The sequence below is a fragment of the Stegodyphus dumicola genome, chromosome 2 (assembly GCF_044657685.1).
Source record: "Stegodyphus dumicola isolate Sdum_Otavi_A_Nest chromosome 2, ASM4465768v1".
In the NCBI taxonomy this organism is placed as follows: Eukaryota; Metazoa; Arthropoda; class Arachnida; order Araneae; family Eresidae; genus Stegodyphus; species Stegodyphus dumicola.
The window spans coordinates 209,375,498-209,392,553 of record NC_140769.1 but is presented as its reverse complement, the minus strand read 5'-3'; the positions used below and the strand labels follow the sequence as shown (position 1 = coordinate 209,392,553).

The 17,056-nt window shown below is 33.1% G+C and overlaps 1 protein-coding gene across 1 annotated transcript in view; it reads left to right on the top strand.

Annotated features, from left to right (window-relative positions):
* Positions 1–13,192: 13,192 nt before the first annotated feature.
* The window catches only part of LOC146998810 (uncharacterized), a 58,744-nt gene continuing 54,880 nt past the window's right edge, over positions 13,193–17,056 (top strand). The window contains exons 1-2 of the mRNA XM_085810258.1: positions 13,193–13,378; positions 14,902–15,071. Coding sequence (XP_085666384.1) covers positions 13,217–13,378; positions 14,902–15,071 — 332 coding nt within the window. The 5' untranslated portion in view covers positions 13,193–13,216. The remainder of the gene's footprint in view (positions 13,379–14,901; positions 15,072–17,056) is intronic.

Below are 17,056 nucleotides of genomic sequence, written 5' to 3'. Positions count from 1 at the left end.
GTGCTTCATTAATGTACAGTATATATTTCACTACAATTTGTATTTTAGTACTAAACAGTTTTATAACTACAACAGGATTTTTTTTTCATAAGAACGATTTAATTATTTTCCCTTTACTTCTTATTGTAAAAGTTTGTATACTTCCAAGGATCTGGAAGAGATTAATGACATATTCCCAAGTACTGTTGCATTTATTTTCTGTTTTTACTTCCTTGTACGTAGTAAAGGAAGTATTGTATTCGCGAGAAATTTTGATTATCAATTTCAACCGAAATATCCATTCTGACCATTCACGAAACCATTTTGCCTATTTTTTATGTGATGTCTATACGCACGGATAGAATAAATGGCTTTTTGTTTCGAAATGGATTTCTACATGAAGTCTGTACGTACACTGCGAAAAAAAAAAAAAAAAAAAAAAAAAAAAAGACAGTTTTGTTTCTCCCGTTCTACTGGGCCGATTGACGAAATTCAGATAGCGTTTTTCACGTCTCGAAAGCGCAACTTAAGATATACATTAGATTTATATATAGCATTACTCGAAGGTATTTTGACACAAAATCGGACATTTTCTGAAATAACATACCATTTTTTTTTTCAATATTTCGATTCTACGACTCAAATTATGCCTAGATATTAAACTTTGTAATTTTTGGTGAGAAATTTACGAAGAAATTAAAAAATTTTTCCTGGCGGTTTCCCCCCCCCCTCCCCAGTTTGCGCAAAGAATAATTCACTTAGCGGAATTCTTAATCTATAGTAACCTACTTACTTTCCTTATTTTTGATTGATGCACGAGAAGAAAAAAAAAGGTCCATCATTCATTCTTTCAAATAATTTTAACAAAAGTGCGTAAACCACATTTTCGTTACTATCGCTTATACCAAATACGCCAAATTTCAAAACGCGCCAATGTGTAAATTCACGTGTATCTTAGGAAATTTTGAATAAAATACTCTAATTTTTTGTAGACATGATTAGAAATACATCTACTTTAAGATGCTGTTAAAAATTTTATAGGTTATAATACAAACGTTTTTCGAAAAATTTATAAAAAATATTTAAAAATACAAATTTTTAAAATAAATAATAAAAAATGTGCGAATTATATTTGGATTAAGCCTGAATTTCGAATTCTGAAAGAAGGAATCAAGTACATTTTTAATAAAAAAAAAGAGATATTAATAAATATATACCAAATTCAATTAATATTGAAGAGCTAAAATTTTGAGAACTACTTTTTAAAATGCTACTTGTGCGTTTTTTACAAAATTTCGCAGTTTGACATAATTTGAGTCGTAGAATTGAAATATGGAAAAAAATTGGCATGTTATTTCAGAAAACGCCCGATTTTGTGTCAAGATACCTGTACTAGAACAATGCTATATATAAATCTAATACATATGCTAAGTCGCGCTTTCGAGACATGAAAAACGCAAGTTGAATTTCGGCAATCGGTCCAGTAGAACGGGAGATACAGAATTGTCCCCATTTCTTTCTCTCCCCCCCCCTGCGGTATACGCATGTATCATCTCGAATAGCTCAAAAATCATTAGCCGTAAAATGTTATATGCCGTAATATGTATATACCCGGCCTTTATTTTCGCAATCATGGTCATAGTCCAATTAAAGAAGGGTTTTAAATGAAGGAAATATTCATGTTTCTGCAAGGTCAAATTTTAAAAAAAGAATTAATTTTGGGCAAATAATGAAATCTAACTTTTAATACAGTCTTTCGTTCCTACACTTAAGTTTGGAAAAGTTTTACATACTCGTTATGAAAAAATAAAAATACGAGAAATTTGACTACCGTCCAACAAAATTCGACTGGGATGTCTATTTTCAAAATTTGCAATTTTTTATGTCATTTTCAGTTTGCCTTGAGTGATTGTTTAATTAAGTTAGAATAATTCAAGGAAATAAATTTGAACGAATTACAGCAAAAAAGTAAAAAATGTCTAATAGGTCATAAAAAGGAGTCATGTGGTGTCCGCATCAGATTTTTTATTGTGTACTATAAAACGTAGACAATTATAAGACTGTGTGTTTTTAATATTTGATTTTGCCCGTGACTTTGAAAAAAATCACTTTGAAAGGTACCAGATTTCTTTCGTCTCTTGTTTGTAAAGATGTAAATAACATCACATTACGTAACTATTCTTATAAATTAGCGATCTCCAAACTTTTTTGATCGCGTACCTCTAAGATAAAAATAATTATAAGTTGTTTATTATTGTACTGTACAATAAATAATTATAAGTTGTCGTTATTCAAAAATTTGTTCTAAAAATAATAATAAATTATATAAGTGTTTTCCATATACTGTAATATATTATAATATAAAAGAATATAATATAGTACAATACAATTTTATGCAAACAAAAAAATCTGAAAGATTTCAGATTTTAAATTTCGTCCAAAGGGGCGATTTTTTAACGTTTTGTGCGTCACCTTTATTTATTAAATATCATGTTCTATGTACTCACACTATAAAATTCATTTCAAAAGCAATATCGCAAATTAATTTAAAAATGACATATCTGTAGAATTTCCGATACAGAGTCTCGCGCGTTGGAGATAAAATATTTTTGTTTTCGTACAGTGTTGCCATTGCTCGCTTTGAAATCGTTTAGTTTTTTAATCAAAAATTCGTGGAAGTGTTACAAAATCTGAAATCGATAACAAAACAAATTTTAAATTCTAATTAGGGCTCCCACATTAAATTAGGGGAAAATATAGAATAGAATGGAATGTAGAATACAATATAGAAAGGAACAGAACAGAATAGAATATAGAAGAGAATAGGATATAGAATTACAGAATATAGAATGGAATAGAACAAAATACAAAATATTTTGTTCGCTGTCGTAATTTACCCCAACGCCTCTGTTGACGTAAATTGTTGATTTATCGTGTTCGAAGATGACAATGTGAAGAAGAGGTGCAAGAGAAGTGAAAAGAAGGTTAGTGGAAAGGAGGTGCAAACTTGGATGGACGTAGACATATTTACTCTCGTCTCATTTTCTCAAGATGATGAGAAAATAATCGAACATGTACAGAAATTTAGACCCATGAGATAAAGAGGTATGCAGTTACTTAAGAAGTTTTCAAGAACTGCATTTAAAAAAATATCTTTCTGTGGTGTCTACTTTACAGCAACTGGAGAAATACGTAGATCTCTAAATTGTCATCAACAGTTTTGCGAAGAAAAAGCAAGCAGAATAATGCTCATAATATGATTTTAAAATGTTCGAATAGGTTTTTCTTTAAACGTGGAGTTTACTTATTCTACTAAATGCCATTTTGACACTTTTAAAAGTTATTTGCTTACAAGGGCGGCAAAGTCAGAGATCGCTCCAAGCGGCAATGACCGCCCTGGTTCGGGTAAAGCTCTAGATACTAGTACATCACTGCCCGGAAAAATCTCTTACTATCCGGAAGCGGAGCGGTCCCGTTGATGCCGGTTAAAAGGATTCTACCGTACTAAGTAGCATGAACGCTGCATAAAAATCTAATAAACACATTCCTTTACTCGCTTGCCAAATGCTATATGAACCTCTCGCGGCTAACGAGGGCTAATAAATAACCTTGACTGATTAGTAAAAGGAAGGGAAAAAGTGTTCCGTTATTTTGCCGACCTTGAAAGTGCTGTCATAGTTGCGTTGGTTGCTGAGACCCTGAAATTTCTGACCTTGTCCTATAAAACCCTCGAAGGTAGACAGTAAACGGGATGAATAAAGTGGGCAGTGTCCGACAAACCATGCCTTTTTTTTTCCTTTCAAATGACGATTTGAAAATAAATGGTGATTAATTAATTAAGTGACAAGGAATTTTTTATCCCACGTTTAGTGTGACCACCTCTAGTTCTTCCGCACTAGATTTAGTATTTTTACAAATATTTTTTGAAAGATTTCAACAGACAGAAAAAAAAAAAAAAAAAAAAAAAATGTTTGGAGTAAATATTTCTCGCAACAGCTTATAATTTGAAATGAGAAATATTGTCTGTTACTTTTAAATTTATTCTTATTTTAAAATGTCGCATGTGAACAGGCTGTGGATTGAAGGATATGTTTTAGCGCTTTCCGAAGGAAAATAATATTCCTAATGCATAGTATTAAAATTTCTAAGTAGAAAATGAGCAACATTATCAATCGGAAAGACTTTAACCCTTTATGAAGCATGAGTTTACCTAGATGAATGCAACAAGAAAAGGGTCTATTTATTATCGAAAACAAAAAGAAAAATATACGAATCTGATTCTGTCAATGCAAAGAAAATTTCAGTAAAGGATATAAGATTGTCGCAGAATTCTCTTCCCATGGGAAATTAAGGATAAGAAGAGTGGGAAAAAATATTAAAATCAACTCAGTGTATTATCAAGAAAAAGTAATACGTCCGATATTTACAGAAGAAATTCCATTTTTTTACCCCAATAACTATCAAACAGTGAAACTTCTTCAAGACAAAACAGCTAGTCATACATCGAAAAGTACAACTGCATTCCTTGAAAAAATCAAGACTGATACATATACTGCATGTATACCTTTTCAACATATTCCTATCTCCTGACGTTTCTCCTATGGACTTATTTCTATGGACTTATTTCTCCTGTGGACTTTAATCTCTTCAAAAGAGCTCTTTAAAGCGTAAACCTACCATGATGTATGGACTGGGGAAAGTAGTAGAAGAGGAATCAATATCCTTGGAAATATTACGAAAAAGCCGTCTATGATTATGCATATGTATAGTTCAGAAAAAGTTTATCTGATCGAATATTAAAACTCTTTTAAACATTAATTAAACAGCCCCGAAATCATTCTAAAAATGCGTAAATACCCTCTATGTTTCACTTATTAACCTTTCATAAGATACTTTCAAAAACATGAATTAAAATACGGCTCTAAAAGTTAAAGAAATATCGTATGTGGGAATCAAAATTTCTTGTTACCTACCGCCGCCAGTTCATCCTCATATAGAGTGAATGCAATGAAAACTCTATAAGGTATTTCTCTCACCTTCCTAGCGTGCCTTCGTGATGTAGTGATCAGCACACTGAGCCGGTAATTCAGAGGTCCATGGTTCGATTCCCGGCGAAGGCGATTGCTAATTTTTCAATCTCTTTTGCTCTCTTGCTATCTTATTTAAATTTAAATTCTGTATTTGACTGTTATTTAAGTTATCGCGCCATTTGTGTTGACTGAGATTTAAGCACCTAAGTTTCCAATAAAGTCTCTTTTACACCCTTTTCAAGTCTCAGTTATTACTTTAGACTTAGCGAACCTTGTCTGCCGCGGTAACCCGTATGTGGACGGCACCCTACTTGACATATGTACGCGGTACACTTTTTTATAAGACAGCATATGTAAATATATGTACAACAGATTTGAACGCGTATATTTTTTATAATGCATTTGCCTGCAAGATGCAATTACTGATTTTAACATATGACGTAGCATTGTTTTATATTGCTTGCATATATTTAGACATTAAAAAATTGAAAAACTGTTCGCGGGACTCACTTCAGAAGCTTTTTATTTAGGCTATTTTGCCATAAGCTAGTTTATTGTGGATTGTTTTGTAATGGACTATATCGATGGGGTACCGTTTCTGGAAATTATTAATCGATGCCCTATCCTTAATTTTAATATTCGGAAAGTTTTCCCCCAAAGCGTAAAGAAAAAAAAAATCTTCAGAATTTTTTTTCTTCTGAAGGAGAAAGGCTTGTGTCTGATCGTCCTCAAAATCGATAGAATTATTCAAAACGTACATCAAACTAGGGCTGCTTTCTTGCTTAAGTTTTAAATGTTGAGTGAAAAGGAAACCAAGCTGTTTGGCGATTTGTTCACTCACTTGATGACATTTCTCTGTATTTTGACCTCATCTGAAAATTTATCTTTCATTTGATGACTTTACTTTAGTTTGAAAAAATTATTATATAATAGTTTGATCATATTAACCGAATTCTTTATCTCAATAAACAATGTGTTTTCCATGTTTTCGTATTCAATTTCATACAAGCGAAACTGCGATGATCGGAAAACTGTATTGAGTCAGTAGAATGGTATAATCAGCCCCGGATTATATAGAATTGAGTCATGTGGATCGTCGAACCAAGTGCAGAATAACGAGACTCTGAACTGTCATACGAAATTGAGAAGAAAATTAGCTTTTACACTAGATTCAGTATTCAATCACTACGACATTTCAGCCGATACGTATTCCTGTTATGCTTTCTTTACTCCGTCGAATCTTTACGCTCGTCTCCTCCGCAAATGAGAAATATGAATATCAACAAAATTATAATCACGAACATTAATAAAGAAAAATTCCTCGTTAAGAGAAAAAGACTTTAGAGCTGTTATTGCTAAAGGAAATGAAATAGATTTGTAGAATATCAGTTGTTTTTGAGCTGTTGCAGTTTATTCCAAAAATACAGTCTCCAGAACAAAATTCGAAATATTGTAATACCACTGCGAACTTTCTTCACAATTGCTGTTAAGTGCTGCTAATTGCGAAAACAGTTATCATTTTATAACTATACTTCAGAATCATAAATTCATATTTTGCATATAAGAAATCTTTCTGCGTTATCTATATAGCAGTAACTGATCAATCAAGTAACAAAAAAATGGCTAACTAATAATAAAATTTTAAAATATTGGAAATTAAAATTTTCTTCAGAAATAACCATAGAAATTTAATTTAATTCCTTCTGTGTTATTTGGACATTTTTTTTTTTAAATTTGTTTGTTTGTATATGAAAAAGGGCGGCAGATTCAGGGACCAAACCACTCAAGAATAATCTTTGGTGGCAAAAGCTGTGGCTACGCCACTGCTGTAAATTTGGCTGTTACAGCAATCATTTGATAAGGATTTAGGGCCTACAAATCTATAGTTTGAATATAAAAAAATCTTTCTATCTTGTGTACGTAACAAATATGTAGAAATCAAATAGACCTCTACGATGCCATCGATGGTTCCCTCCCCCCCCAAAAAAAGTAATGTAATTCTGTAAAAATATTGAATGTTTTGTATTAAACGATTAAAAACACATTTTTATTTAAATCAATCCAATTGTAAAATAAAATATATTCTTAAGAACTGCATCTACTGCTTTTAAATAGTTTAGTATCTTAATTCATAAGGAATTTTCCATTTGAAAGGTAAATCTTACATTTGAAAGGTAATCTTACATTTTGCCGAATGGCAAGAGACTCAAATGAAAAGGGAAACAGCGCATTAAAGTGAAACAATGCAAAATCGTGCTTCGAGACTAATAACCCTTTTAGGCTAATAATAGTATAATTTTAAAATGTTGGAACAGAAGATAAAGATTTTAATTTATTTCCCTGTGTGTCATTTTAAAGTTTCTTAATTATTTGCTTGTGTATCGCGAAGGGCGACGAATTCAAGGGCCGCCGGGGCAGCTAACTCAGACACCGCCTTGGGCGACAAAAGCTCTGGCTACGACACTATTTCGAATAGAACAATAACATTGCAATCATAGCTTCTGTAAATATAATAACTGCGAGAGAAAGCTCAAATCGCTCAACCTGACATCGGAATCACATCTCGAGGAAGGTCTGGACACGCCATTCTGAGAATAAACCTTAGGTTAATCCAATAAGTGGGTCTTTTCACCGACCCGCTATCGTTTTCTGCGCTCGAGCAGAATGTTTGAATCCATGCCATTGAGACGTTTCTTTATTCTTTAGAGCGGAACCGAAACAAGTTTCTTTTGAGAAAACTGATGATCTTAAGTCTAAAAATTACTTCTGTTAGCTATTGAACCAAGTAAAAGAATTAACTTTTATCGACTCTGTTTTTATCCCAGATTACCTTAGCTTAAGCTTGATTAGATGTTTCAATAGCACAGCTCCCGTTACAATCGCAGTTCATGTTCAACTTCGGCAAATCTCAACACTTTTTTACTTCCTTTTACAAAGTAAGGAAGTATCGTAATCGCAAAAAAATTCGGGTTTCAGATTTCAACGAAAATATCCATTTTGACTATTATTTGGCTGACATATGTGCGTACGGATATATATATATATATATAATTTGAATTTAACAAACATTCTTTATTCGTAAAAAGCAAATTTAAAGTTAATTTAAATGAAATTTAATGCAAACACATAAATGATTAATTATTGTTGCGAACGAAGTTACAATATCATTTAAATTCTGAGAGCATATGTAAATCAAGTGCAAGTATCAAATATCAAAATCCATGAATAAATATAAAATTCCAAAAATAATTTAATCCTAAAAAACTTATTTAGAAAAATGCATAAGTGAATGTTTGTTGAGCAGGCAGGAGACAGACTTATCAAGGAGAAGTTGCCTCCAAAACTAACTCTTCAAACATTCAATTCGTGTTTCGTCATCCTTGTAGGCAAGGGTCTTTATACTCGTTATGAAAAAATAAAAGTACAAGAAGTTTGACTCCCGTACTACAAAAATTAACCGGAGAATTAAATTTCAAAATATGCAATCTTTGATGCTTTTTTCCAACTTCTCTTGAGAGATCGGTTAATTAATTAGAATAATTTGAGGAAATAGGTTAAACAAAGTGCAGCAAAAAAAGTGCATATCTAAATAGTCCCTACAAGGAAGTCATGTACGGTGTGTAGATCAGAAATGTTTACCATTATTATTCTACCCAGAGGTTTCCAAAGGGATTGGTTCGACCCCTGGAGGTTGATGAAATTTTAAAGGGGGGCAATGCTGATAAGTGTCCACTGGAGGTCGATGCCGAATATACACCGCCATTGATCAGCATAACAAAAAAAAAAATGTGTGTATAAAACTGATATTTGTTTATTGACATAACACTACATCATAAAAAGTCAAGGCTTATTCAAAAGACGTGTGTGCGCTAAGTTTTGGAATTCCAAATATTCGAGAGAAATATTCCGAGATAAAATTTTTAACCGACCCAACATTATTGACTTTTTTCTCTTCTTACATTATGTGGAAGCAGGCTTTTGGTCATGCCAATAATTTACTACGAGAAATAGGTCGAATATTTTTGAACGACATGATTTAAGAATTAAGTTAAGCAAATTTATGCCAAATATTCTTAAGATGCATCAGTCCATCAAGCACAGTCATCGCATTCATTAAAATCGAATATTTGTGAAATTAGAATGTATGTTTTTTTTTTTTTTTTTTTTTTTTTTTTTTTTTTTTTTTTTTTCCTGATAACTTATTTATGCGTATAAATTTAAAAATTAGAACACAAAAAGTAATAAAACCTAAGTCTAATAAACCATTTTTCAAAACTTTCGCTTATATTCTTAGTCTTTTATCTTTAACTTATTTGTGTGCAGATATTTAATTGTGCACTGTCTATTATAGAGAAAGACGTAAGGGTTTGGATGAAGAAATTAATTCTCATGAAAGGGTGAGATGCAAGAAAAGGTTTGGGAATATCTACACTGACTACCAATAAGTATTTGGACACCTGTGCAAATGATGATATCTGCGGTCCCAAGGTACGCCACGGACTCCGCCGGTATATATCAAGTAGGAAACAGCATCGGCTTTAGTCGCATGCAAGATGCCTCGCAGTTCGGAGCTCTCTGATTTCGAGAAAGGTATAATTATCGGGTATCACAAATGTGGCCGATCCTTAAGGGGCATATCTAGTGATCTGAAGTACCCAATATCGACAGTGGCCTATGTGATTAAGAAGTGGAAGGTGAGCGGTGATTGTCGGAATGTGCCCCGAGTCGGCAGACCAACGAAACTGGGGGATAGAGACCGAAGAGTGCTGTTCAGAGAAATTCGGAAGAACCGCACCCAACCGATAGCCCTCATCCGCGAGGAGTTTCAACAGGCATCCGGAAGTATTGTTTCAATGAATACAATCCGTAAGGAAGCACATCACACACTTGGTTTTCATGGTCGTGCTGCTGCCCATAAGTCTTTGATCACAAAATCCAACTGTGCTGCTCGGTTAATGTGGTGCAAAGCACATCGAAATTGGACCGTAGATCAGTGGAAACGGGTTCTTTGGAGTGACGAATCAAGATTCACCCTTTACCTTTCGGATGGCAGGGTCTGGGTCTGGCGTCTACCTGGAGAACGTCTCCTGCCAGAATGCATTGTGCCAACAGTCAAGTTCGGCGGAGGTGGAATTACGGACTCGGGGTGTTTCTCCTGGTATTACCAACCTTCATTTACCAACAAAAAGAAGAAGTTACAATATTGTTGCGTGCGTACAGTTTCGTAATAGACTGAATGCACACAGAACCGATGGAAGCTTGATAAAATTTATTTTAGCAAAAGAAACACTTCACATTTCTGGAATTTTTGACAGCAATTGTCGTATAGCTCTTCACAGAAACACAGAGTACAATCAGTAGTTACACTTCTACGACTACTAAGAACGTTAATCACAGCGCAATAGCATTTGGGCTCGAAATATTTAAAAACAGCATACCTTTAGAAGTTCTGATAGACAGTCTCGCGCATTGGAGATAAAAATATTTTATTCCGCACATGTGTTGCCTCCGCTCGCTTTGAAATCGTTGAGTTTCTTAATCAAAAATTCGTTAAATTAAAAAAAAATATGAAACAGATAATAAAACAAACTCAAAATTCAAGATTCGGGCTGTCAGGTGCCGTGTTGGGATGGAGGGCTACGATATTCAAAATTTGATGGCTCTAGGTATCATTGTTTTCTCACAATGCAAGAAAATATATACATTCATGCAGATTCTTCTTTATTTAATTCTTTAAGTATAATACAGGGCGATATTATACGGTGGCAACAATTTGAAATGTGATACAACGCAAAATGCCGTTTCGACACTAATAGCCCTTCTAGGCTAACACCTTTTTCAGCTAAAAATACAACGAATTCACACAAAATTTCTTTAAAATTATAATTCCTAACAGTATTATCTTTAAAGTAATAGCAATACGCGAAGTTTTGAGATTTCTTCTAGGTGTCTAGTATACTCGACGAACGCTTTAATATGCAGAAGATAATAAGAAACCTATTTAGTTATCTAGCACTGGTATCATTCTATCGCATGACTTACCGTAAATGGTGAATGACTTACCGTAATTAATGAGATACTACTGTTTATAATGAGCTTTTACCTCGCAGATTAAAACTATACGTAGCACGTTTTTTTATAAACTAATCAGACGTATAAACATTAATGCCCGAGTGGAAAATGCCTGGTTTAGGAACTCGTTTGTTTAAACAGTCACCCGTTCTTTTTTCTTCCATCTTTTTTGGAAATATTTATTACGCATGATTTTAATTATTGACGGTAAAATATTTGTTTAATAAACATGTAGCTATAATTAACTTCCTTTCCTCAAACAAAAACAGTAAATTCGTTTCGCGTAAAAAGGAATTATATGGCAAGATGATTAACAAAAGATAATCAGTCATAATTAATTGCTTTTATTAAAGCAAATAGAAAAGCCCGATCATCTTTACATCCTTTGAATGCCATCTTGCGTCTCCAATTTCATTCATTTCATTCAAATTGAAATCTACAATAGATTTTTTTTGTTTTTGGTGGCTGAAGCAACAGTGCGTATATGATGCGAATATTTAATATCAATGACCTCTGTGCGTATGATTTTCATTGTGTTCACACACTATTAGACTATCAGGTGCATCCAGTTGTGACGATTTCTCATTTTGAATGGATTTAATCCGAAATTGATATATCAAAGTGAAAGCGCTACTCTGTAAACAAATTTCACTTTATTTTCGGCTTAAAATAATTGTTTGAAGGAATATAATCTTTTAAGATTATTTAAAGTTTGAAGATGTTTGCATAAATTACACTTAATGCTGTCTTGTTCCTAATGCTGAGCTGTGCTGAGTTTCGTGTATTATGACGTGAATGACAATATTCTACGTAGGTTCTGAAGGCAGATCAGTTGAAAACGAAGTTTCTTACGAAATGGCAATGCTCGCTAGACCGCGCGAGTGATAAATATTGTTTAATAAAACATTATAGCCTCAAAACATTCATAAAAAGTTTTAATCGAGAAATTTTTAACGATATAATTTGCGTTTTCGTGCACTTGAAGTGTATAGATATTTAATATAGCACAAAAATGTATAAAATTGCTCGAAATTTTAGTATTACAAATAAATATAGCTTAGTATTTCCATTTTCAGAAGTTATTGTGTCATTCATCATTCGCGAAAAGCTTGGTGAATATTGCTATTCCACCAAATATAAAATCTTCCATTTTTTATCTACGTAGCTGGGCATATATTCAGCTTTCAGAATGCTTTCATTTGGAAAAATGTAAGTTCTAAAATTCATCTCCAAATTTTAATCAGTTTGTAATTGGAAATCAAATAAAAGCAATTTAAATCAAATAATTCATCAATTAAATCGTAATTTTGTTTTTAATAATATATTTAATTAATGCAATTTAAATTGCATTTTATTTTAATCTATAATATCCAGTTAAGAATTTTTACGACCGTTTGAAATGGCAACATCTGCCAAGCCTCGTACGTGATAATGCACTGCTGCAATTAACGAAAAATGTTTCTATCTTTATATGTTACACACCTCGATAAGAAGCTATTCTTTTATATACAGTAAAATCTCTCATAACCGACACCACCGGCAATATCAAAATAACGGCACATTTGAAGGTATAAATTTAAGTACGAAATTTAAGCCTATGAAATAAAAAAAAGTATGTAATGGACTAAAAATCTGAAGCTTTAAATGTGGAAAATATTTGTGTTATAATTCTGCCTCCCATCATAACAAGCCTTATCCAACAAATTGATTATCTTAAAAGCTGAACTATCGATTACTTTTTTGTTGGTCGATGTGTTAACTTTAAAGATGCGATCTATGACTTTCATACACAATTTTCATTGTAAAACGCTAAATTTCAGACCTCAAAATAACACTTTAGCCGAAATTACTGAATTTTTTTGAGACAAAAGTAAAGTTATCTGAAATTTTTCCTCTGGGCCCAAACTTGCTTAAAAGCCCGATATAGATATGGACAAAAATAGGGTATATGACAGTTCGTCAGATTCGCTGTAGGGTGAAAAAATAAAATATTTCCGCGCCCATTGCATTCTGGAAATGGTTGAGCGGCGAAGGATAGAGGTATCAATCTGGTGGATAGCCATCATCTTAACGGCACACTTATTTATATTTTTTCTTTCCTTTCTTTTCAGAGGAACGTTAAATGGTCCGCAGCGATGTCCATCATCTGCCAAACCTTCGTCCAAAACGCCTGGCGGAGTGACCTCTGCTCAAACTGCTTCAAATCTTTTGCCGATCACTCCGAATCAGGAGGCAGGAATGTGTGCGAAAGGTTGTCCACTCCCAGATACGTACCTCAGGCTGCTACGCTCTATCAGGTAAATTAACTAACAAAAGTCATCGATAATTTATTCTTAAAAAACTCAATTATTCTGTGCTTCATTTAAATTTACCAGAATTTTTTTTCTTGAGCTACTCTTTTAATCCTGTACGTTATTTTTCTTTAACCAAAATTTTATTTTAGAGCGCGTGCGTTATATTTCTTTAGCAAACTTCTGTTATGAGCACTCTTTTAATTTGGTGCATTTTATTTCTTTATCAAACTTTTGTTATGGAGCACTCTTTTAATTGTGTGCGTTATTTTATTTAAAATTTTATTCTGGAGCGCATATTTAGTTGTGCATTATTTTTCTTTATCAAACTGTTATTGTGAAGCACTCTTTTGATTCTGTGCGTTGTTTCTCTTTAACAAACTTTTGTTATGGAGCAGTCTTTTAATTCTGTGCGCTATTTTTCTTTAACATATTTCATTATGGAGCGTTTATTTATTTACCAAAAATTTTATTTTGGAGCAATGTTTGAAGTCTATGCGTTTATTTATTTATTTGCAAAAATTTTGTTATGGAGCACTTTTTTAATTCTGTACAGTATATTTTAACAAAAATTTCATTGTGGAGCATTCTTTTAACTGTCTTCGTTATTTTTCTTGATCGAAAACTTTATTTTGGAGCACTCATTTAATCCTGAGCGTTATTTTTCTTAATGAGAAATTGTACATTAGAATACACTTTTAACCACTTTGCGTAAAAGGGCAATGACCGAAAGTCCTAGACCCCTCCGTAAAGTATGTCTTCCTCTCGTGCTTTCCCACAATTCATTAAACAAGGAACAAAATGGAATGTTTTGAATCTTTAATTAATAGGCTTACACTTATTCTAGTAACGCTAATTTAGTCCTATAACCCTAACAGACGTGAAGAGTATTACGACTATGTCTGAGAACCATGACAACGTCTTAAGAAGATTAAAATAAACTTTTTTTTTTATTTAAACAGAATTTAGAACATAAGGCATTATCTTATGCCACAAAATACCATAACTCTTTGTGATGCAAATAAATCGAACAATCCAATTTAATTCAAACGATGAATGGTAATCAAGGATTACACAATTAAATGCTACTAGAAGCTGGCTCACGCTACCTGAGCATCAGAATTACGGTTTCGGCAGCGATAAACCGCAAAGCGGAATACTTACAAATATTACATTAACACCAAGTCGGGCTACATTACCTGACACCTCTTTGAGCGCCTAACATGTTTATACAGCCTCCCTCAGACGACTGCGCTGGCGAGGCGCCAACCCACCGAACAGCCCGCAGGGACTTCTCATGTTCATGTTACAAATATTACAGCTGGAAGGAAACTAACCACATAGCGCGTACGCGATGTCTGAAACACTCTCTGTCTCACATACAAAAAAACTCAGTTTAAATAATCGGTGATAATTTACATTCTGGGGAGGAAAACGGAAAGAAGAAGCTATAGTAACTGCTGAAATCAAAATAACTGGTTAATTAACATAAGATTTTCTGCAAATTAAGTTAGCATTTTGAATTTCAGAGCCGGGGAATCTCTTCGAGCTTGAAGTGGAGACTCAGCGACTCTTTGTACGGCGTGTCCTGTCGAGACTTTGGCTGTCAGACCACGACAAAGATGAGCCAGCAAGCCAACGAACAGCAAAATCGAGGAATTCTCATCAAGCAAAACTCCAGCGAGAAGAAAGCTCGAAGGTAATATATCTTCCGTTATCTTGTGTATTGTCTTCCGTTCTCCTGAACATTGTGTGTCTAAATGTGCAATTAATGCTTCTTCTTGAGAATTCTTTCTCCTTTACATTAAAAGTAAAATGACGAATTATATGCCTTAATAGCAGACTTGAAAATTTCAGCGACTAGGGAAAAAAGAATAACCTTTGTTTAACACGTTGACTGCCACGCGAGTTTATAAGAAAATCTCCGTCATGTCACAAGCATTGCTATATACTATATCTTGGGCCAGTTGCTTCTGATCATAGGATTTTAGAATGTCTAGAAAGAAAAGTTACGGAACATGCATTCAGTTGAAAATCTTAGCTTAAGGGGACTCGTACACCTTAAAACCCATAAGATGTTCGAATAGGTGACTGTTGCAAGAACTGGGATAACTTATTTATTTTAAAAGCAATTACTACCAACTTTTTACAGCTGACTACATAATATAGCTTCTTTCTGAAATAGTAATCAGAAAGTTTGTGTTGCCACAAATATTTTTATAATTTAATCCGCTTTGTGACAAAATTTTTTGTCATGTTTCCAACTTGCGCGCACAGTTTAAAACATTCCGTTTCATAATTTAATTCCATATTTAATATATAGCTTTTATAACATCTGGAAACTACTGTGAACCTAAAATTCTAAAAATTTCATGTTAAATTTTTATTTTATTTTGAGTTGAGTTTATAAAATGTATTTTATTAACAAAATTTTTAATGTTTTCATCCATAAAGTTTTTCAATATTAAAATATTCTTCAGATTGTTGGTTCAGTTAAAAAATAGTGCCCATATAAAGAATTTCATCCAATTTCAAGTATGTACCGTTAGCCATTTTTAAAATATCATGCGCGCAAGGTGGAAACATGGCGAAATATTTTGTCACAAAGAGGATTAAATTACAAAATTATTTGTGGCAACACAAAATTTCTGGTTACTAATTTCCAAAGCAGCTATATTATGTAGTAAGCTGTAAAACGTTGGAAGTAATTGCTTTTAAAATAAATAAAATATCTCAATTCTTGCAACAGTTACATATTCGAAGATCATGAGGAGCTTAAGGTGTATGAGTCCCCTTAAGAACGAAGTATGTAAGAAAGCATGCGAGTTGCAAAAATTATTTTTTCCTGTAGTGATGAATGGTTAATTTTTTTTGTCCTAAAGTTGTTGCATTAATGTTTTGGAATTTCAAAAAGACAAATGGAAGCATTATTTCTTAGTGAATCATATAGCAACGGAGAAGAAACCTATCACGAAACAGAAAAATTCGGATCGTAGCGATGCGGATCAGACGAAATGTTTCGGAAAAAGAGATATAAACAGAATTATGGCATCAGATTCTGATTGGAATGCTAACAAATACAGTGATAATGAATGCCGTATAGATACCACTGATCATACCCACATTTTTTATAATAAATACGCTCGTATTTTGTAAAATACACTTGTATTTTACAATAATTGGTTGTTGAAGAAGAAAGAAAAGTTGATAACAAAGAAAGCACAGTTCAGTTTAGTGAATTTAGTTGTCGACAGCAATCATTTCTTTTCTTTCTTTCATTATTCAATGATGATTTTTCTAAATACCAACTAACTTAACTCGTTAAGTACTCAAATAAGCGTCACCTCACCCGAATACGAATGATGTAGCCTGATTAGAATTTTGCCGGCACCAGAATAAGAGTGACGCTGCCTGATCAAAATTTTTGCCGTCACCCGATTACGCGTGACGAGGCAGTCAACGAGTCAAAGCATAAGTTTATTATTTCAAACACTTTATTATCTTATCTGACTAAAAGAACACGCCGAATAACAATTACTAGAGGCGCTAAAGCAACAAAATCAGCTTCATATTTAGCATAATCAGCATAATCAGCGTAATATTATTGACCAAGTGCTTAAATATTCTCATCACAACACACGAAAATGCATCGTCAAGTTTTAAGATATTATAAAAATTCTGTTG